The following is a 23,404-nucleotide window of genomic DNA, read 5'->3' as shown; positions in this document are numbered from 1 at the left end:
ATTTTCTTAAAGCTCTACTGAAATAGAAAACATGTCTGAGTTATCAATATCAAATCAATATTATTTTGAAAAAATATTTTTAAAAAAACCTTTGCTTTGGCATATACTTTAAAAATGCTCCTCTGAAGTATTTAATTGCTATTTCAGTATAGCTTTCCTCCCTAGTTGGATAAAAGCTCTTTTTCCTCTTTTCAGTAGTACTTCTTTTAATGATATGACTTACTTCTAACTTTCTGCCCCTTAGAAGAACTCCTCTGGGATATAGGCAGGATCAACTGTGACAGGTAAAAATAATAAAAAGAAATAGAGAATTCTGCAATATATTAACTAGGAACTTGACAGAAAAAAACAAAAAAGTCACAATGGTAGAGGCAAAGATATCTTCATCCTTCTAAACTGATAAAATTACTTGAAAGTATTTTACTGCTCTCACATACAGATTTTTAATGCAATGGCCCAATACTTCTTTGGGAAATACCTGACCTGAAGTTATATACAATTAATCTACGGAAACAATTTTGTAGAATAACATATTTTCTATGGGAAAAAATATATATACAGTCATCTATGGAATGTTTTGTGGAATTACTGGTATTCTAGTGACTATATAGACATAAAATCTATAATTTTTGCTCAGCTTTGACAAGAGTTCCCTTTAAATTATGATGATGAAATAACCTGTATGCCCAGCTCCCTGACCTGGCTAAGCCTTACTCTAGAATTAGAACTCACATGGCAAATTCAAAAGGTCAGAATGTCACAGGTTGGGGATCTTACATGTGGAATAGGAAGGATGGCTTGGCTAGGAAGAAATGAGTATCAAAAGAGACCCTGGTCGATACTCCACATCAATGGCTCCTCCTCAGTCCTCAGTGAGCTCCAAAGAAGTTGGATGATATGTAATCATGAGGTAAGTATGATTAATGAAAACCCAGGGAAGCATGAAGAAAAATGGTAGTAGCTAGCATACGATGGAAGTCTGAGGTGGCACTGAGGTGGGAAAGGAGACCAGCAGCAGCAAGAGTAGGCAAGAGACACTAAGAAAGCTACGCGTACTCAGCTCCCAGAGACCATTTCCATGCACTCAACCAATTAGAGACAATCTGAAATAACAAGCTTGTCTGAACAGCAAAACTTCCAGTGAAAGTTAAGTTCATTAGTCATACAACAACCAGGCTTTTATTGTAACATGTATCATGCTACAACTTGGCTTGAATAGGATCACCTGGTATAGACGGAATAAGCCAAGGTGGTAAAGAAGACTGGGAAAAAAGGAATACTGGCACCTTTAAAGTACCAGGAGAGGGAGATGAGGGAGGTGGGGGGCAGAAGTGTCACTGAGGAGTGAAGAGAACGCTGTGATAATTCTTTTATAGACGAAGACAGTAGTGACAGGGGCATACTTCATAGGTAAAAGGTGCCAAAGACTACCCATTTTGCTATTTTTCCTGTTTTGTGCCTACTACATCACTTATGCTGATCTAACATATTAATGATAAGGCACACTAAATTACTTTATGTGTCATCTCATTGTCATTAACTCCATTACTAATTCCTCCTCTAACCAATTTGGATTATAATCACAGTGAGTAACTGATTTTACTATTCATTGATAAACGCCAACTCTGATTTTCAAACTAATAATGTAATGAAGGATGTAAGTAGAATCTGGGATCTCTGATACTCAATGGACAAATAGAGACTACTTTTTAGAACTGCTGACGATACAGCAAAGCTACTATTGCTCTGGCCTGTCAGAGCAAAGGCACTTTGAAATCAGAAATTTTTATCCATGTTCCACAAGTAAATAAACCAAAAAAACCAATAAAAATCATCTTGGAATATGAACTAAGCTTAACTGTGCCAAAGATATGTAAAAACACTCCAATTCTGCATGCATATTATAAGCTATATATAAAAAAGTAGTTTTAGGAATTACTACTCACTTGCGTTTGTTCTTCTGGAAGGAGATCAAATATAGCTTCATGCATTTTTGCCATTTGCTTACAAATATTCCTGAAACAGGCAGAAGGAACGGGAGCTTTCACCTCATACTGGCAGGGAAAAATAATGAGAATTACGTTCATGTCCTCTGGATTGCACATCCCCACGAAGACATGTGTTTTCTGCCCCTACACATCTAACTCTGATATAGTGCTCAAGCTTACACTTAAACTGTGATCTGTGCTACTCGTGCAAATCTCAATAACTTTTCATTAAATATCCTAACCTACTTTGAGAGAGCCAGCATAACTTAGTCTCTAAGAACATAGGCTGGCTCCCTTCTTAAAATGGACTGCTTGGGTTCAAAACCCAGCTCTTCCAATTCTTAGCCATGTGGTGTTGGACAAGTTACCTCATTTCTCTACATCTCAAAGGGCTTGCTGTAAAGATTTTAAAAGATGGCTCATAAAAACATAAAACAGTGCTTGATACAAAGAAGTGCTCAAAAAATGTTGGCTACTAATCTAGCTCAACACACAATGGTGAATCATTTAGGTAGGCCCTCTACATTAAAATATAATTTTTTAAACATGATTTTAAGAACGTGTCAACGTGATCATATCTGACATCAATATAATTCTCATAGAATTAAAATGTTCTTTTTCCTTTGTAGGTGGGCCAGTATAGTAATCATATTTACCCTAAGGTTAGGGAAGACTTTTTCAGCAACAATTTATACTGAAATTTTAAACTTAGGTACATTCATTTTACTATTCTTACATCTAGAAAAAAATACTGATATGATTTAGATAATCATCTTTTGGCACACATTTTAGAATTCACAGCTTAAGTTATAAATCGTTTTTATTTACAAGACAAATTTGCGCTAAGTAATTATATTTTAAATGTACTAATCTTATAAAGTTTATTAAAATGATAAGTTCCAATACACTGCTGTAGCAGACCCATGTAGAAGTCACCATGTGACTGGACCAAGGTAAGCAAAGTTGTGACCACCCAAGGGTTTGTCTCTCTTCAGCCTAGAAATATATCAAACACCCCCTTATCTTTTTTATTAATAACAACTTTAAGATATAATTCACACACCATAAAATTCACCCTTTTAAAGTGTACAATTAACTGGTTTTAGTAAACTCATACAATGGTTATTGCCAATAATTTCCGAACATTTTCATCAGCCCAAAAGAAATCCCATACCCATTAATAGTATCATTAATACTGTTCCCATCTGCCCCTGGCAACCACTAGTCTCTATAAATGGAATTATATAATAGGTGGCTTTTTGTAACTGGCTTCTTCTGCTTAGCATAATGCTTTCAAGGTTCCTCCATGTTGTAACATGGAAAAAGTACTTCATCCTTTTTATGGCTGCATGATATTCCGTTGTATGAATATACCATAGTTTATCCAATCAACAATTGACAGACATTTGGGTTATTTCCACTTTTTGGCTAGGAAGAATAATAATGCTATAAACATTCATGTACAAGGTTTTGTGTGGACATATGTTTTTGATTCTCTTGGGTATATACCTAGAAGTGGAATTACTGGGTCATATAGTAACTCCATGTTTAACCTTTTGAGGAAATGCCAAAATGTTTTCCAAAATGGCTGTACCACTTCACAATCCCACCCAGCGGTGTATGAGATTTCTCCATATCCTCACCAACACTTGTTATTGTCTGTCTTTTTTATTTTAGCCATCCTAGTGGGTATGAAGGGTATCTCATTATAGTAACATCCCCTTAACAACCCCCTGTACTGAGTTGAATAGTATCCCCCCAAATTCATGTCCACTTGGAACCTCATGAGGTCAAAACAGATTAGAGTGGGCCCTAAATCCACTGACTGGTATCTTTATAAAAGAAAGGAGAAGGAAATTTAGACACAGAGATACACAGAGGGAAGATGCCCAGATGAAGACAGAGACAGAGATTAGAGTGATGTATCTGCAACCCAAGGAATGCCAACAACTGACAGCAGGTACCAGAGCTGGAAAGAGTCAGGGTAGGATTCTTCACCAAAGCCTTCAGAGAGAGCATGGCCTGGCGAAACCTTGAGTTAGGACTTCTAGCCTCCAGAACTATGAGGGAATGAATTTCTGTTGTTTTAAGCCACTCGCTGTCTAGTAATTTGTTATGGCAGCCGCAAGAAATTAGTACACCCCCAAAACCTTCCTTCACCTACTTTCCCTAAAGATACTGTTCTTTCCATCTTATCTTCACTGTCACATTTCTTTAGTCACCCAAATTTGATACTGTTATTTCTTTATTCTCAACCCTTAAAATTTGGTTCTTGCCACTACCCAAACCACTTTCCCCTAATAATCTTCTGAAATTTCTCTCTAGAAAAATCACTAAAGACATCCTAATTTCCAAATTTAGTAACTTTTCTAGTTCCCCTTACTCATTGCTCTGCAGTATTTCACACACACACACTTGAAACATTATCCTGGTGTAGCACAATGCTTTCCTGGTTCCTCCTCTGCTAACCTTTCTCTTCTTCTGTCTCCTAAGTGCAAAGCTTCTTTAACGTTAATCCCCCCTCATCTTCTCTTTTCTCTCTTATCAACCTCATTCAGTCTTAGGACTTCTAATACACCTCTAGTCCTGAGCCACTTTACTGAGTTTAAGTCACACATTTCGTAGATGTTCCACTCCATAACTGAGTTCACAAGAGCTTTCCCAAACTTGCTCCTCTTACCTGTTTCAATTACCATCTCTAGTATTACAATCCTCCTGGTCACACAGACTTGAAATCTACTACTCAAGTTTTTATTCCTCCTTTCCCTTGTTGCCTTGTACTGAATCAGTGACGAAGTCCCATCAAATGTACTTTCAAATTATTTTGCACCTTAGCACTCTAAATCAAAGTTTCTCAACCTCTACACTACTGACATTTTGGGCTAGATAATTCTTGGTTACAGGGGCTGTCCTGTGTATTGTAGGATGTTCTGCAGCATCCTTGGCCTCTACTCGCTAGTTACCAGCATCACCCCACTCCCCAAACTGTGACAACCAAAAACGTTCCCAACATTTCTGAATGTTCTCTGGGGGACAAAATTGTCTCAGTTGAGAACACTGCCCTAGGTGAAGTCTTCAATACTTCTCACCTGAAAAAATGTCATAGCATTTTAAGGAGTCCAGATATTAGTACAACATACATTTAATAAAACTGCCTGGCACATAGTAAGTTCTGAATAAATATTTTCTTGGATGTGTATGTATGTATGTGCACATACGTGTGCATATACGTAAGTACATATGTATGTATATGTGTGTGTGTACATATGTATGTGTATGCTTGAATGAAATTTCAGATACTATACTAGCTGGAGTGTACAAAGATGAATCAGAGACAGTCCCTTTGGGGCAGTGACTGTCTAAAAGCTGGTTAGTATTCCAGAAAATGGACACTGCATGTTATAGGAACACAGGTAAAGGACACTTAGGCAACAGCAGAGATGGCTTCCTGAGCAGCACGCTTGGGCTGCTGAGTCTTCAAAGGAAAAAAATTAAGTGAAAGTATTCCAAATAGAGGACATACCATATCACCTCAAATCCATTCTACATACTATCTGATTAATCCTTCCAAAGTGCAATCATAATCACATGATTCATTAGTTTAAAAACTTTTGGGTTCTTCTCCTGTTTAAAATTTAGAAAGCTACAGAGAATGTTGCTACTACCTTAACTACAAGAAAAAACTAGAACAATTTATAAAATCATAACTTTTCTTGAACCCATCAGAGAACAGAGGTCACGGGAACCAAGGAAACTAATTTCAAAGAGTGACAAGGCCCTCTGAGGAGAGATGGGACACAAGAACTGTCTCACTTTCGGCAGAGTATAGGAAGAAGAGGTGAACGCCATAGAAACAAAGAAGAAGAAAACAACTAACATTTTAACAAACTCCCAAAAGCCAAATGTGGACCAGCACATGTTTAGAATAAGTGAGAACCCTAGCCATAAAGGCAGTTTGCACTTGCTCACAAGCTCTCTATCGGCCTCCAGGAGGTGCTCACAAGCAACACTAGGGTCAGGGCAGGAAACCACAGAAAGTCACTTTCAGTAGCACAGGCAAGCAGGAGGTGACTGGCTGCCCCTAGGGAAAAAGAGTAAATGCCACCCACTTCCCCAAACCCTCCTCTTGTACAGAGGAAAAGTATGAAGTCACTGAGAAGTGGCACCAGACTTTTTCATCCCTGGGCCCACTGTGTGAGCGGTAGAAGCAAATCATGGCTGCTCCTGAGAGAAGGACAAAAACACCTTAAGCCCAGGATCATATACCAATCAAAGCACAGGTTGACTTCCACTGGAGGAGGAACAGGAACACTGAAAGGCTCTACATCCAAGGACTCACCTTACCTCATTTCAAGAATTATAATAATGCTACAGTAGTTAAGACAGTGTGGTACTGCTGTAAAGATCAATGAAATGGAAAAAAGTCCAAAAATAGACCCACACAAAAAGAGTCGACTGATTTTCTACAAAGGTGCCAATGGAGAAAGGATAGTCTTTTCAACAAAAGGTACTGGAACTACCCAAAAAAATGAACACTGACTCATACTTTGCACTATATACAAAAATTAACTAGAATTGGATCATAGACTTATATTTATAAAACCTAAAACAATAAAACTTCTGGAAGGAAACAGTGGAAAATATCTATGTATTGGATTATACAAACATTTCTTAGGAGAAGAATCATGAACAATAAAAGAAAAAATGATAAGCTGTAGTTCATCAAAATTAAAAACTGCTCTCTGCAAGACACTGTTAAGAAAATGAAAAGAAAACCCACAGATTGTGAGAAAACACTTAAAAAACACATTGATAAAGGACTTGTATCCAAGATATATAAAGAACTTTCACAAGTCAATAATAAGAAAACATAATTTTTAAAAATGAGTAAAATTTTGAACAATTTACCAAAGAAAATATATGGATGGCAAACTAACACATGAAAAGATGCTCAACACATTAGTATTATGTAAATTAAAACCACAGTGAGCTATTACTCACTTACTTACTAGAGGACTAACAAAAAACAGACAGACAATAGAAAGTTCTGGTAAAGCTGAACAGCACCTAGGAATCTTATACATCAAAGTAGGAAGGCAAAATGGTACAATCACTTTGGAAAATAATTTGTCAGTTTTTAATAAAGTTTTACGTTTCTATACAACCATCAATCTATCCCACGGTATTTACACAAAAGAAATGAAAACATATGCCCACACAAACACGTGCACATGAATGTTTATATCAGCATTATTGAAAACAGCCAAAAACCAGAGACAGCTCAAAAGTCTACCAACTGTTGAAGGGATAGTGCTTCATCGATACAACGGATATTGCTCTATATTACAAAGAAACAAACCATTAGCACACACTAGAACATCCATGAATTTCAAAAGCGTTACGCTAAATCAAAAGAGCCTGGGACAACAGGCTATATTCTGTATAATTCCATTTATAGGACATTCTGGAAAAGGTAATACTATATGGACAAAAATCAGATCAGTGTTAGTCAAGGTTTGGGGATGTGGGGAGAGGACTGACTGTAAATGTGTCCAAGAGAATCTTTAACAGCGATGGCACTCTTCTGTATCTGGATTGTCGTAGTTCCACTACTGTGTAACATTTGTCAAAGTCATCAAACTACATCCTTAGAAGGACTGAATTTTACTGAATGTAAATTATACCTACATAAGCCTGACTTAAATTGCTTAGCTTTCCACTGGTAGTCCAAGCTGTCCACTATTTTTCCAACGTATCTCCCACTCCTGGATTCACCCACCCTAATACATCAGCTAAATGGAATTATTCACCTTTGTTATTATTAACAACAACAGCAAAAGCATTAACAGTTGACATTTACTGGATAGTGCTACAGTCAGACACATGATAAAAGAAAAACACTCCACGTATATAATCTCATTAATCCTCATGACAACCTATGAGGCTCTATTATTATCCCCATTTAGAAATAGAAACTGAAGCTTAAGGAGATGAATAATTTGCCCAAGGTCCTTCAATGGCTAATACGTGACAAACATGGAATTTGAGCTTAGGTCTATCTGACTCCAAAAGCCTGACACTAAACTTCCTTCTTATGATTCCTACCAACATGTCTGTTCATGCTGTCACCTCACAGTATCTCTTCACTTCAACTTCATTTGCTCTAATCATGCATATCTTTAAAAGCAAAACTTATATGCATGCCTCACCCAGAAAGCTTTCTTAGATTTCCCTCCCAGGCTGGCAACCATCTCTTCCAAAGCATTAAAAGCTCCAATAGCACTAAATTGATTCCTTACTTACGACACTTTACATATTCTACCTCTTCGTATAGTTATTGACAAAATTTTCCTACTAAATATTTTACCATTTGAGGACAAGATCGAAGGCTTCACTCTTGTGTAACTCCGTTACCTAACGCAATTTAACTTAATGAATGAATGGTGCGTGGGCCATTAGTCTAGCCAGGAGTACAATTAGATGTTAATGTTTCATTCTACCCAAGCAATGGTACCGTATTATTAGCTTCTTAGAATTAGCCTATATTATATTACTGTGTTATCTTTCTTTCTCCAAATTAAATTTTCAGATAAAAAAACGAAGAGCTAAAAACTGACAAGCTAACCCAAACCAAACACTGTCTGCTACTTTTGGTACGAATTAAAAACAGGGCCAAACTCCTGGGCAACCTACGAAAGCAAATAGGACAGGAAGTGGCAAGGAGAGACTTGTTAGTACAGGGAGAATGTCACATGTCAGGGTAACAGGAGAACTCATCAGTGGGGAAGGTAATAGAGAAAACATTAAATTGCAAAAGTCTAGGCACATTCTTGACATTGAAAAAAAAAAATTTAAAAGTGGGGGGAGTGTTTGAGGTTTATAAAAGACTTAAGAGACCTAACAACCAAATGCAATATATAGGCCATGTAGAAGCCTTTGTTCAAACCAGTTATTATAAAAAGACATTTTGGATAGGTCATTTCAAAAAGGGCTTGTTGGACCAAAACCAGCTCTTAATGCTGTGACCAAAACCTGAAGTTCTCCATAGGATATAACAGTCACTCAATAGTGCTATGTTTTCCTGAGGAAATATAAGGTTTAGCTGCTTATACCCATGACAGGTGTTGTGGGAAAGTGAATAAAATGTCTCTCAAGTTTAAAAAATACATATCTATATAAAAAAGACATTTTGAGACAACTGATAAGTTTCAAATAGGAATAGGTGTTGGATGATATTAAGGAATTATTGTTAATTTTCTTGGGGGTGATATGATAGTGTGATTATATAGGAAAATCTCCTTAGTTTTTAGAAATACACACAATTATTTAGGGATAAAATATCAAAATACCTCAAAATTATTATAAAATATTTTAGCAAAAAAAGCAAATAATAATGACTGTTAAATATAGGAGATAAACATACGGGAAGCTCATTAAATAATTCTGTTTATCTTTCAGTGCCAAAAAAAAGAAAAGCATAAAGTGAGTTGTCACAGGAAAAAGGCAAGCCACATCCCAATTCTTGTTCAAAATCTCTGTATGACCAAACTGATCGAATAAAATCAGGCTTTTAAGAGTCCTGGTACTTTTTTGGTTTTGCTTCATTATATTCCACAGCGTATTACTAGTTCTACTATTCAACATTTACTGTATTCTACATTGTTAGGTATTTATAGTCTTCTGCCATGTTAGATGGTACACTTCGTGAGGGCAGTCACAACGTATTGTTTCTGACTTATGGTACACAGAAGAATGCCGTGTATCAAAAAGAAAACTGGTGGAATAGAAGTGCTTTTGAATTTAGCCTGTACTTGGCAATCATGAAGAAAACAAAGAATTTCTAAACAACAGTAATTTTTCTCCACACAAAACTAGAAACTAATTTAACAGGCATAGTATAACATAGGTATGTTTGCACATAACTATAAATTCCTTAAGCTTCTTAAAAGAGAAGCATAAAACTTCTTTGTTATCTATCAACTACACCAGAGGTTCTCAAAATGTAATCTGGGGACACCTGGGAGTCAGACTCTTTCCAGGAATCTGTGAGATAAAAATCATTTCCATAATAATACTAAGATGTTACTATCTTTTTCACTCTCATTCTCTCATGGTTGAATAGTGGGGATTTTTAGATAACTTGTCATGATATCATTCTGAAGGCTAATGGAATGTGTTTGTGTATTCTTGTGTTTTAAATTTTTATTAGTTTTAATTTCTAATATGGAACTTACTGATTAGTGCAATTTGCATAAACAAAGCTCTTTGGGGCCCTCGATTATTTTTAAGAATGTAAAGTGGTCCTGTGACCAAAAATTTGGAGAACTATGAAAGAAACACAATCTTATTTTCCAAGCACTGCTTTCTCACAGTCATCTTCAAAGGTTTAGGCACATGTCTGTGGGCGTGAATGGGCACCATTCTATTGTGCCCTTTCATGATTTTTGCCTGCTGCTCCTGCCACCTCAGAATCTAAAGGATCCAAGTAGAAGGAAAAGCCTATCAAAGTGTCTTGCATTATAAGATTACTCTAAACATGCTCTTGGCCAAAAAGTATCAACTAAATAACTTTAAAACTTTCAAGTTGTGAAATTTCCGCTTTCTCTCTAAGACTTATTGAAGAAGTTAGGAAAAGGAAAGAGTGAGGGATAGGGTAAAAGTGACTGGGGCTGATTAAGTGACATTTTCTGAAGATATCCTCCCAGTGTAATTGAGAATCCTTTGGAAAACATTGCTTCTCTTAATGACTTATTGGGAATGAGAAGCAAACAAGAAATGAATATTGAAATTGACTATCTATGAGGAAAATTATTAATACAGCACCTCAGACTCTGCCTTTTTAGTCTGAAAAATAAAGTGACATACTTTATCACAAATAATTTATTTACTTTTTTCTCCATTTTGATCTTTGTTCTTTCTGTCTCTGGAAGGCCTTCAGACTAAAATTGGTTTTGAAGAAGGTATATATTTGTCAATGCAGCTAATATAAAATTACTTTTGTATAGGATTTCTATCATCCTTGAAATTATCTCCCTCCCTCCATCCCTTAAAGAGATGAATATCAATTACTTGGGCATTCTGAATATTTTATTGAGTTTTTTCCCTAAATCGTGAAGAATTTGATTTCTTAGGCAATTGTGAAAGTCACAATACTTTTAAGCAAAGCTCAATAATTTCCATAAATCATTACCTTAGATAATAGCTTGTCAAATAAGCTATCCATTATCGCTACAAGCTTAGCTGATATTTCAGCTATGTGGTCATGGTAGTCCTGTAATGAGAAATAATGTTATATTTTAAAGTCCCTGAGACATACCTAAAAAATACCTAACAATTAAGGAATTAAATTTATGAAACTCCAGTAGAAAATATATGGAAAAGTACCTTAGTGATATGATCAAAATGCCTAAGCATGCTATATTGCTTAGGCTGTAGTCGAGCTTCAAAATGAGCCCGGATCACAGGAATGTAGTGCACAATTAACTGCAAACAGCGTGAAGAAAGAGCTGAAGATCCAGGCAGTGAATTTATTATGGAGAAACAAAAAAGGATATTAGTTAACTTTAATTACATATCAAATTAAGCAAAATATGTCAATTTTATACAGACTCCAGTTATTTCATAAATGAAGAATATAGTGGCAGAAAACAACATATTTCATTTTGTGTAGGAAAATCATTTGGTACCGAATAATGTAAGGAACACACTGCTTTTTCCAATGGACTCAAGTTGTGAGTATTACTGGCACGAGTAAGCTAATGGGACAACTGATTCTCTTCTGATATTCTGATACCTTTCACTCCCAAGTACTTCATACATTATTACATCTTAACACTTTCTATAGTGGTCAAACTTCCAAATAACTTCTATTTGTTGGAGTGGAAATTTCTTATAACATTTCTCCACAAGTTAAGTTTTCAATTACGGTAATACAGAAAAGAGTGAAGTAGCATTTGCTACTTTTGGAGCCTTGGGTTAAAGCCAAAAAAAATCAAGTATAATAAAAACACAATGAGTATAGTAACATCATTGTAACATCTCAGCAGGTGAATTAAATGCAATAATCCATACCCAAATTTTTTGTAGTTATTGTTTTTAGTCCAACAACTTGCAGTGCACCAGCTCCAAGAACTAACTGGCAACTTCTTGAATTGAAGTACTAACAAAGGAAGGAGAAAAACAACAATGACAATTTATTTAAAATTATTGTTTATATGCTGGCGATGGGTTAACAGTTTTAAAAATACATTCTTCTTTCCTCCCATTCAAGGATCAAATGAATTTTCTGGTAGGAGCAATTAGAACCTATTCACATAATGATAAAAAAGGGGGAGAAGGGTGTTTCTAAACGATATTTACTGTCTGGCAGGAAAAAAGTTGAGAAATTCTAAAAACAATTTGTTTAGAAATTAATCTTTAATTTGCATTCACAAAACTAGTTCAGTTTAAGTCATTCTTATCGGACAGTCCCATTTTCAAAAGGGCAACAAAATCTTTCTGGACTAAAATATGAGAACTCAATCTCGGGGCAGAATTAATTGATAGATGAGACATTTTTAAAAAATAAAGCCTTTTCTTTATGCTAGCAGTTAAAAATATTTGTTAATAAGAAATGGCTGAATTAAATTAAGAAATAGCTGAATAAAATTATCACATTTTCATTTTACATCAATGGTTCTGAAAAAAATGGTTTAAGAAAAATCTCTAACCTTAGTGAGATGAATTTACTTGTAAAGTTCAGTGAATTCCTTCCATGCACATTTGAAACCAGTCCAGGTTTTTGGACCTAAGTGGCCTCAGTCATGTTCAGCACCTAACGAACAAATCATCTCCTGTCTCCAATGTCATTAACAAGTCTAGGGTGTAATGAGGAATCACTAAATGCAGAGTGAGAAGGAAGCAGGCGGCCTTCTTCCAGTAACATGTTGTGATTCAACCACAATCAAATGTCACAAAATTAATGTCTTAAAGATATTAACCTTGAAATGTCAAAGTTGGAAGTTTAGTCACAACCTAATGAAATACTTCTTCCAACTATTTTTCCGTAACAGAGTGAAATCATACACACCTTCAATAAATCTGACAGACGAGTAAGCATGTCAGTAGTAACAGATGGGATATTATCCACACACTGGCAATATTCAAGGATAATTCTTATCAACAGCAATACAGTTCTATAAGAAAAGAAAGATGATCCAGTAAGCAGTCAGAATAAGAAAAATCAAACTGATTCAGCATATAAAAATCAATACTGATCTTGGTAACTGTTAAATTATGTGTTTTACCTACAAGAGCAGCAGAGCAGGGACTAGCGTGAGGCAAGAGTGATTCCCATGGGGCAAAATTAAGGAGGCTCTCAATTTCAGGGTCATGCAATTGCAGAGTCAGCACGTGCATGACATTGAGAATGAGTTCCTGCTTAAATTTTGTGCTATGAGCACATCACCCTCTGTTTGGCATTCTTATTAAGTAATCTCTTTGATAAGGCAGGTATCCCATCTCTTGGCCAATTCAGAAAGACTGACAAAAAGTCTACCCAGTGTTTCTGATCATAATAAGCCCTCAGTCATAACTTGAATTAATGAAGGGAACCAAGTCCCAACTTTCTTAGTGAGATGAAAGAGAAACTGTGGCTTCTAAGAACAACGTATCTCCTGAGAAGTTTATTGGTAAGTCACAAAAGGTTCTCCAAAGATGAGAAAGTTATCAGCTCATGAGCAGGACATGTCATAAGTTGAAAAGAGACAGTACTGAGACGTTAAGTAAGACTGAAATTAAGGAGAAAAGAGCAATACATTATAGAACATCTAAGTTCAATGAGATGCTCAGAAATGAGCGATCCATGTAAAATAATGTCTTATAAAAGTCTGAAGGATATCAGGAAGTAGTGATTCAAGAAAGAGAGTGTCTAGCCTTTATAACAGCATAATTGTCAGACCATATATTACTCTCAATGCATACTCCTAGAGTGTGCTTTACTGGGTAGGAGTCAATTGCTTATCTTTTGTAATCTTCTCTCAGAAGATATAATATTGCCCCTTTAAACAGAATTCAATTTTTCAGCAGCAGTCTCTTTGCTTAAAGTGCCAGAAAGCCAGACAGCCAGAGGGGACGATTTCCATCAAGCATGGGAAGAGTAACAAGATAATAGGTAAAGGAGAGAAAGCATTAGATTGAAGGGATGAGATTACTACAGGGAGATTGAAAAAAGTTCTGTCCTGCCAGAAACCGAAAAGAACTCCAGAGGAGAAAAAATGGAAGCTTTGGTTTACAATGGGTATACTTCAGAGTTCTGCATAATATATATTGGGAAAATGCATCAATTATATGTATGTATATATATATTTTTTGGTGAGGAAGATTGACAACAGATGTTAGCTCAGGGCCAATCTTCTTCTTTTTGCTTGAGGAAGATTGTCACTGAGCTAACATCTGTACTAATCTTCCTCTATTTTGTATGTAGGATGCCAGCACAGCATGGCTTGATGAATGGCGTGTAGGTCTGTGCCTGGGATCGGAACCTGCAAGGACTCTGGGACTCTGAAGCAGAGCACACGAACTTAACCACCAGGCCAGCCCCTATTTATATTTTTTGAAGGCTTATTAGATGACAAAAAATAAATAAAATGGTAAGATATGATTCCCACCTTAAAGGAACTCAGAGTATAACCAGGGAGATATATATTATATAAAGAAATAATTCTGATACGCTGCAGAAAGTGCCACCATAGAGGCACATAGAGTTACAAGCAGAGGATCATCCATTCTTCCTGGAGGGGATTGCTATTTCAGAAAAGACTAATATGGCGACAAGAAAAAAAGAAGAAAAGTGAAAAAGAATTCTGGTCTAGATACTGGGAACTAGACCTTGATTTTAATTCTGGTTCCATTTGGGTCATTTTATATTAACCATTTAACCTTCTAAGTTTCAATACTTTTAACTGTAGAAAGAGAACAATAATCCCTGAAATGTCTATTTTACATGTGGTTGTTGAGATCAAATGAGATCATACATAGGAAAATAAACTATGAAGTGCTGTTAGAGAATCTGAAGATATTATTTTAATTACTCACTTAATAAAAGGCATGTAGTACTAGACAAACAACACTGGAATTTATATTTTTCTTAGTTAACCTGAATTTGAAATATTATTATTGGTAAAAGAGTAAAAGACCTAGTGACAAATGACGATAATGGAAATAACTACCAACAACTATCAACTTCTTATTAGGTGCTAGAACTGTACTAAATGCTGTATATGAATTACTTGTTTAATTTCACAATAATTCTAAGTCTAGTACTATTTTCAACATTTGGTTTTACAGATAGGGGAACCGAGGCACATAGAGTAACCTGCCCAAGGTCACAAAGAATAACAGAGACCCTGAGATTCAAACCTAAGCAGTCTGACTCCAGAGCCCACAACTTAACTCCTATGCTATATACACACACTAAAAAAGCTGCAGAAAAAAAGACAGAAAGAGCTTGAGATACTAATAACATCTTGGAGCCACTCTACCATCCTTGGATTGTGTACCTCCAGATTTTCTGTTATATGGGAAAAATCAACAAACCTCTTTTTTCTTAAGCAAGTATAGTCCCTTACGGATATAGAATACCACAAAATACAGAAAATAAAATGGAATCGTAAGATTTCCTTTAAATTCTTTGAAGGCTTTAAAATTGTTAATCCAAAATTTCCAATTCACATCAAGGGGGAACTAGAAGACCTACGTTTTAAATAAATGACTCAACTAAAAAAGAAAAGTGTCACTTACCCAACAACAGCATACTGCTGTCCCTCAACAATGAGAACTTCAGCTGGTTTCCTTTCTTCTGTAGCTTGAGAATAAAGCAAAGAAACAAGAGAGACATAGATACAAGATGAAACAAAATACTGGAGAAAAAATTTAAACTAGGAAAAAACTGAAGAAGATACTTCCTATTTAGGGCCTGGAACCATTTCATATCTGAAAATAAATACTTCTTGGGAAGCAATGTGGCACAAAGTATATGAAGCATATTGGGTTTAAAAACAGAGAGATTTGGATTTGAGTTCCAGTACTGACAATTACTGGACACATGACTGTGGGCCAACTACCTAACTTCTTTGAGCCTTAATACCTGTAGCCATTAAACATGGATAACAATGTCTGTCTTTCAGGGTTGTTGCTCATGATACAGATAATGATTACAAACTGCCTATCTTCTAGGTCTGGCACATGGTAGATAACCAGTAAGTAGTAAAGAAAAAAAAATGTTATCAGTTTCAAAAGGCAGAACTAGCGTTTCAACTGGTTGTCTTTTCTTTATTATAATTCTTAGAATACAAGTTAATTCCTATATTAAATGGAGAGATTATATATTTAATTTTCAAGATTTTAATCCAGAAGTTACTTTATTTTCAGCATGTGGTATTTCTTATCGTTATAAAACAAAATTCAGCATGTTCAGGTGAAAAGAACAGTGGGCCAGATTATTTTCCTGAATCAGCCAAATTAATTAGATTACCATAGGCAAGCTGTCACACTTACCTAAGCTTCAAGGCCCTTTGAGCTCTAAGACAGTAAATGTCTACTTCCTCGTTTCTTTCAAGCAAAAAAATCCAGTGTGATATAATTTCTAACCACAATTCACTCTGTATGTCAGAGTAAAATTTTTTTTTTAAAGATTTTATTTATTTCCTTTTTCTCCCAAAGCCCCCCAGTACATAGTTGTATGTTCTTCGTTGTGGGTCCTTCTAGTTGTGGCATGTGGGATGCTGCCTCAGCGTGGTTTGATGAGCAGTGCCATGTCTGCGCCCAGGATTTGAACCAACGAAACACTGGGCCATCTGCAGCAGAGCGCGCAAACTTAACCACTCGGCCATGGGGCCAGCCCCTCAGAGTAAATTTTTTGAGGATCAGGATTGTGTCTTACCCAATTCTATATATTACAGTGAGGTGGCATAGCATAGTAGTTAAGAGAAAGAGCCCTAAAGTCAGTCTGCCTGAATTTAGACCCCAGCTCTACCACTTCCTAGCTATGTAACTTTAAGCAAGTTGTTTAACCTCTTGGTGCCTCAGTTTCCATATGTGTTAAATGAGAATACACACTAACAGTCTCTAGCTCATGGACCAGTAAATGAGAGTAAGTGTTTAGAACAAATTGTCTACCATCAAATAAGCACTCAATTATTATTAACCGCTATCCATTAACCTTCATTTCCCCAGTGCCTAGCCAAGTTGCTAGTAACTCAATAAATGGATGGTGGATGAATGAATAATAACCAAGGATCCTTAACTTGGTAAGAACTAGTAAAATGTTAATGGACTTCTACAGCATATACTTTCTTCTCTCTCAGAGGAAAAAAAATAGACTGGGACAGAAGCAGGGTATGTAAGAGAAACCTCCTACTGTCAGTATCCTCCAAAAAGGGAGTGAAAGTAAATACTTCACTTTGCAGGAAAAATACATGGTTAATTCAATCACTCTATATTTATCATTTTAATTCAAAAATCAATACGTTTGCATCACAGTGGATTGCAAGCCCATGAGCTGTTCAAGGACAGAAAACATATCTTAGTTATCTAGCACAGCACCTCAAACAGTGTGAAGTCAGTCAAATATGGCTTTAAAGAGTAGATGAGTGATAAGTCTTCTAATGTTAAACTTGTGATTTAGAATGATCAGAGTGTTTTATTTTTCTTTCAATCTTTGCTACCTGAGTGCTTTTGCTTTGCTAATATCACACAATCAAAAAACTGTGATTACCACACAACATTGTTTTCCACTGAAAATGGTCACTAGACAACAGAAATTTACTAAATTTCCTCAATTCCTCTCTCTGCCCTATATGAATTAACCTATTTTACACCTGTCCTTAACCCCTTCTCTCTTGTCACAGTGGTAGAAGAGATAGCCTTTCTTTTGAACTTTGGATTCAATTCCAGAGGCCCTGCCCCACAATCACTCTGTTTCACTCTTTTCCTAAATTAACCTTCTTCCCTCTTCTGTTAAGCATAAATATAATTCAGCTTCTCCTACCTTAAAACTCTTTTCTCACCTCCCTGAGTGGATTAAGGTAATAATAATCTCTGTAATTTCTCTTATGTCTCTAGCTGCCACTTCATCACTCAATTTCCCTTCACAGCCAAACTTGTTAAAAAAGTAAGCTACATTTGCCTTCTCTTCCTCATCTTCAAGTTACTCAGCACTGAACTACAATCTGACTCTATTATGCTACTGAATTACTAAGATTGTAAATGATCTCCTACGTATCAAACTAGTGGTCATTATCTGTATGTTACTCAGTCTTTCTCTTGTAGTGCAGTTCCATTTTGTGGAAATATGAAGTATACAATTTAAAAACATTTCTATGTAAAAATATTAAGCTTTCATTAAATGCATATAATTTGAAAAGGCAACCACCTCCTCCATTAAAAATACTCAAGAACTTCCTAATTTGAAATCTGGTATTATAGGATGAGCTGTACATAAGTTTACATTATTATCACACAACAACTCCACTTCAACTGGTATACAAAAATATCTCCCAGTCATTGCATCTCTTTCATATGAATCTCAACCAATATTGGATACCAATGACAATTTTCTTCTTGAAACTCTAATTTCGTGACTTCTATGTTCTTCTGGATTTCTTCCCACTTCTCTGGCCTTCCATCTTAGTCTCTTTCATAGTTTTCTTTTTCTACAGTTCTTTACATTTTGGTTTTCTCTATCGTATCACTACTACACTATTTGTGACTGCTAACGTTTTTTGTTCATTAGACTTAGCCCTTTTAAAGTAGAATTATAACTGTTACCTCCATCTCAATATCTGACACATAGGAGAGGCTTATTAGTATTCATGGTAAGGTGGTTAAGAACATAGCTATGAAATTTATAAAGCTGATTTCAAATTTCAGCTCATCATTTGTACAAAAATTCCTTAACTCCTTGAAGCCTCATGCCTCCTCACCATAAGGTAACAATGGTATCTTCATGATAGGCTGTTATGAAGATAAACTGGAACAATGCATATAAAGTACCTGACCAGTATCTGGCATACGGTTAACACTCAATAAATATCTGAAGTTATTATTATAAATTACCACAGACACTTTCCCAGTCAACTACTTACCAACTAAGCTGGGAGCTTTAGTTCTAGGCTTTTCAAGAGACTGTCAACTAAACAAACTTAAATTAAGCACTCCTACAAAATGAACAAACAATATAAAATTGGAAGAGAGTGTATGAAAGAATACACATACCCCCTGACTTTTTTTCAGGTAAAGCAATCTTTCCATCTGATATAGAATCAACGAGATCCTGAAATTCTGCAGGAACATCAGCTTGCTTCCAGCGCTCATTGTCTAAGAGGAGGCTATTCAAAAGTAAAAGAAAGGAAGATAAACTTTAATAACATTTCAACACCATCTTCCTTGATTGAAAAGGAAGAGCTGAGTATATAAGAATTTCGTTATTATGCCTTTTAGTAATAATATAGACTACATGTATCTTAGTTAAATTCAAGTAGAACTCATGCAATAAAAGACACTGAGTTTTTAAACACTAATGGCCATTTGCTGTTATTAGTACTTAAGATTTTTAAAAGTGCTGAACACCTTAATAAACTGACATCATTCATAAGCAGTATGAATACTTTCAGAAAATATTTCTCTTTTTATATCTCTTGGCCTAACCAAGAAGAGTGGTGAAACATAATTAACTTCACTTTGAGTGAGAAAAGGAAAGTCAATCTATTGAGGATCTTCCTGATAAGTACTTTAATGGAAATAAACATTCTAACTACACTTTGAAAAGCCAAGAAATGTGATTCTAATTCCACAAGTTGCCTTTAATTAAAAAGAAAAAGATTTGTCAGGGGTGTTGGTTGGCCAACCAATTAAGTTTCCTCTTTTAAATAAAAATGTGTTTTATAAAGAAAAGAAAAACAACTGAAGAACAGAATGAACACGGTAATGATACCTGAGCTTGGTTTTTCTCTCTTCATGAAACCTGTTTACAAATTTATTAGCTTGGCTCTGAAGTGCTCCAAGTAATGACATGCTTTTTCTTCCACAAATCTGTTCAGTGTCTAAAATAAATGTTTCCATTAATCTAGAAAGCGTTATGAATTCCGTGGAATTTAGCTTCTCAAGAAAACCATCCTAAATTTTAAAGATAACATAAAAATTATGACAGAGAGTTAGTATAACATCAACTATGGACGAGCTACATATAAAACCAACTTAGTTTAACAAGTTTTAATATCAACTTTATTGTATTTATAATATATATCAATTCATAAAAAATTATTTTAAAATCATTTTTAATGAAATTTCCCAATACTTTAGTCCTAGAAATTGAACATAAAATGCTTAAGATGTCTAAATTTTATTCTGCCCTCTATAATACAGTAGGCTCAAACAAATTCAGGTCATACCATAAAATTTTCACAATACTGGAGTTCAACTAGTTTTATTAATAAATTGTTTGGCTAGTTACACATGCATATATGTATATATACATACAAAAAAGAGCAGATTAATTTCAAATTAATTATTAAGATATTAAATTTCAAAATAAGTCTTTTAATCATTTATTTGAAAAGAATCCTTTAATAAGATTTCCTGTTTACTTTATTTGGATTATTTTACATTTCAACATCCCCCTAATAGACCACACCAGCACCATTAACCTTACTTAAGTGTTAAAAATGTAATAAGCATTATGAGGAACATAAGGACAAGGATATGATTCCAGATCCTCAAAATAATTATACTATGTACAAAATATCTAAAGCTTTATCAAAACAACTAACCTTTGCTCTGGACATGAGAAATTTGACGGCTCGATCATGGCATATATCTGAGGCACTATACAATAACTCCTGGATATTATTTGCCAGCTTTCCTAGCTCTAAGTCAGTTAATTTCATGTCTTCATTGACCCTGAAAATGATAAAAAGAGATCAAGCCAGGGAAAGTTGTGAACACTTTGTTCACCATAGGTGACATATCAATAAAAAACAAAAAGCAATTCATGTTTGAGGAAAAATTCTGTGATGTATCAAACACTTTTCTTGTGTGTGGTGAAGCATCACTTAAACAAGCCCAGATAATACAAACATATTTTACCCTAATCTTATATATGAATAATTTTCTATCTCTGTGTAGCATTTATAACACTTAGTTCAGACTCTGATTAGAAATTCTGCAAGCACGACAGCAAAAAAAATTCTAGTTAGACACAAGGTGGTAGCTGTAGTAGGTTGTTCACAGGTGCCTAGGATGACACAGTGAAAGGAGGAAAAAGGAAGAAATGTTATTTCTTAACAAACAGGACCTCATTTTACCTATAATTATGAATGATTGTTAATATTCAGTTCAAGTGAAGTAATATTTCCTAAGCATTTACTGTGTTTAGGTGCTAGACAATGGAGGGGATACAAGAGGTCGCTGGCCTCAAGGAACTTATAATTGAACAGAAGTATTTATAAGAGGTAATACATTTTTTATAGTTTTGAGGAGGAAATGTAAGATTTTCTGTTTTTATACATTTTCAGCTGGGCATATAAAAGTCACTGATTCGATGGCAACAATTCAGTTTAGTGTTATCATGAACCAAGTTAAATGCCTTAGCATCACTTTAATCCCTTTCAGTAGAATTAAAGTAACTTTCAAAGATATTACAAACAGGGTCTGATGTATATTAATTTGAGGCAAACCACTACTCTAACTGGGTTAAGGTATTAAAGTTATTACCAGCTACCCTTCCAAATTATAATATCACTAAATTTACTTACTAATGCTTTAAAATAATAGAGGAATTCATACTCTTAAAGTACTCCCAGAAACAGTATCTTGTTTGGTTCTCCATCTCTGAAGCAGATAGATAAACATCTATGTTACAGATGAGGATACTGAATCTTTGGAAGTTTAATTGACTTACCCACAGTCACAAGGTTAAAAGGGTGAGACTAGAACCCAGAATTAGTCTAATTCTATTTCTAATCTGCTAAGCTTCCTCTACGCCAACATTTACTTCTATATAGTCCAGTGCTATTTCAATAGCAGCTCCCAGAAAACTGTTAGCTTAAATTTCAAAGTTCAAATTTACTATTGAAATAAAATTTTATCTCCTGAAGATTTCTAAAATTTACCCCCATGTAACAGAATGATTAAGTATTTGGAACTCTTGGCAATATGCTACCAATTCACAAAGATATAAACCGAAAATAGCAAATAAAAACAACTTACATCTTTAAAAAAGTAGGGTGACAATCCAAAAAGCTGGGAAGTTTGGTTTTTAAAAAAAATCATGTATTTAGGGGAGTGACGTCAGCGACATGGCAGAGTGAGCTTGCCTGGGACTCTCTCCCCTCCAAATTACAACCAAAAGAAGCAACTGAGTTCCAACCAAAAGAATCCTAATAATACAGAGATTGTCAGAGACCCACAGCAGCCAAATGACGGAGGGCGGAGAGGCTGGAGCCCCCCTTGGAGAAGCTGGAACGGGGTAAGAGAGAACTTCACTCCCTCCCCTAGAGACTGGGATCGCTGCTGAGGGTGAGGGAAGGAGTGGGGGAGGGCCCACACGTCCACGGGATTGTCCAGGACTTCCACAGACCTGTGCAGCAGAAACCCTCTAACAGGGGAAAGTTTTCACGTGGGGGGAGACCATCAAGCCAGGGCCCCAAGAAACCAGAGAGCGAAAGCTGATCAGAATCCAGATCTGTGCATGAGAGAAAGTGTCCCTTCTCCTCCAACCCACGCTGCCCGCGCCATTGCAGCTGAAGACGCAGGGCTCAGAATGCGCAGCTCTTGACCCCCACCTAGAGGCGACAGGCTGTAAGTGCAACCGAACAATAGCATCATGTGCAAAAACCACTCCTCTACCATCCAGCAATTTATAAAAGCTCCAGTTCAAAAGGAAAACAATAAAAACACAGAATTATGTCCTGAGGACTTGGAAATGGGTAAACTAAGTGAAAATGAGTTCAGAATAACTATCATCAAAATACTCAAGGAGGTAAAGGGAAACAAGTCAACGAGTTCTGGAGTTACTTCACAAAAGAGACTGAAACTATAAAGAAGAACCAATCAGAAATACTACAGATGAAAAATACAATGGATCAGATAAAACAGAATATAGACTCCCTGAATGCCCGTGTAGACATCATAGAGGAGAAAATTAGCATAATCGAAAACAGACAGGTTGAATGGCCCCAGACAGAGGAAGAAAGAGAACTAAGAATTTAAAAAGCCAAAGAAAATCTCAGAGAAATAGCTGACTCAATGAGAAAATGCAACTTAAGAATCATTGGAATTCTTGAAGGCATGGAAAAGGAAAATGGGGCAGAAAGTGAGCTCAACAACATAATAGCAGAGAACTTCCCAAATCTAGGGATTGAGCAAGAAGTGTGTGTGGA

The 23,404-nt window shown here is 35.6% G+C and overlaps 1 protein-coding gene and 1 non-coding gene across 13 annotated transcripts in view; one reads left to right on the top strand and one right to left on the bottom strand.

Annotated features, from left to right (window-relative positions):
- The window catches only part of VPS54 (VPS54 subunit of GARP complex), a 107,135-nt gene that overhangs the window by 5,755 nt on the left and 77,976 nt on the right, over positions 1-23,404 (bottom strand). For 6 of the 12 annotated variants that reach the window (XR_011426025.1, XR_011426027.1, XM_023618995.2 and 3 more), the window contains 9 exons: positions 20,795-20,924; positions 19,960-20,141; positions 19,242-19,354; positions 15,768-15,831; positions 13,057-13,162; positions 12,060-12,147; positions 11,373-11,494; positions 11,179-11,259; positions 1,947-2,054 (listed from right to left, as the gene is read on the bottom strand). Coding sequence is in view for 7 of the 12 variants with exons in the window: in XM_023618995.2 (XP_023474763.1) it covers positions 1,947-2,054; positions 11,179-11,259; positions 11,373-11,494; positions 12,060-12,147; positions 13,057-13,162; positions 15,768-15,831; positions 19,242-19,354; positions 19,960-20,141; positions 20,795-20,924 (994 nt within the window). In the remaining 5 variants the exon portion in view is untranslated. Of the gene's footprint in view, positions 1-1,946; positions 2,055-11,178; positions 11,260-11,372; positions 11,495-12,059; positions 12,148-12,697; positions 12,802-13,056; positions 13,163-15,767; positions 15,832-19,241; positions 19,355-19,959; positions 20,142-20,794; positions 20,925-23,404 lie in introns of all 12 variants that reach the window. The other 6 variants (XR_011426026.1, XM_023618997.2, XM_070235373.1 and 3 more) reach the window with 3 other exon arrangements.
- Positions 8,962-9,085, top strand: LOC111768257 (small nucleolar RNA SNORA25). Its single transcript, XR_002800436.1, has one exon. It is a non-coding gene; the product is annotated as a small nucleolar RNA SNORA25 (small nucleolar RNA).

The sequence above is a fragment of the Equus caballus genome, chromosome 15 (genome assembly GCF_041296265.1).
Source record: "Equus caballus isolate H_3958 breed thoroughbred chromosome 15, TB-T2T, whole genome shotgun sequence".
NCBI classification, from domain to species: domain Eukaryota; kingdom Metazoa; phylum Chordata; class Mammalia; order Perissodactyla; family Equidae; genus Equus; species Equus caballus.
Note: the sequence above shows the minus strand (reverse complement) of the source record. Positions and strands in the feature narration are given on the sequence as shown.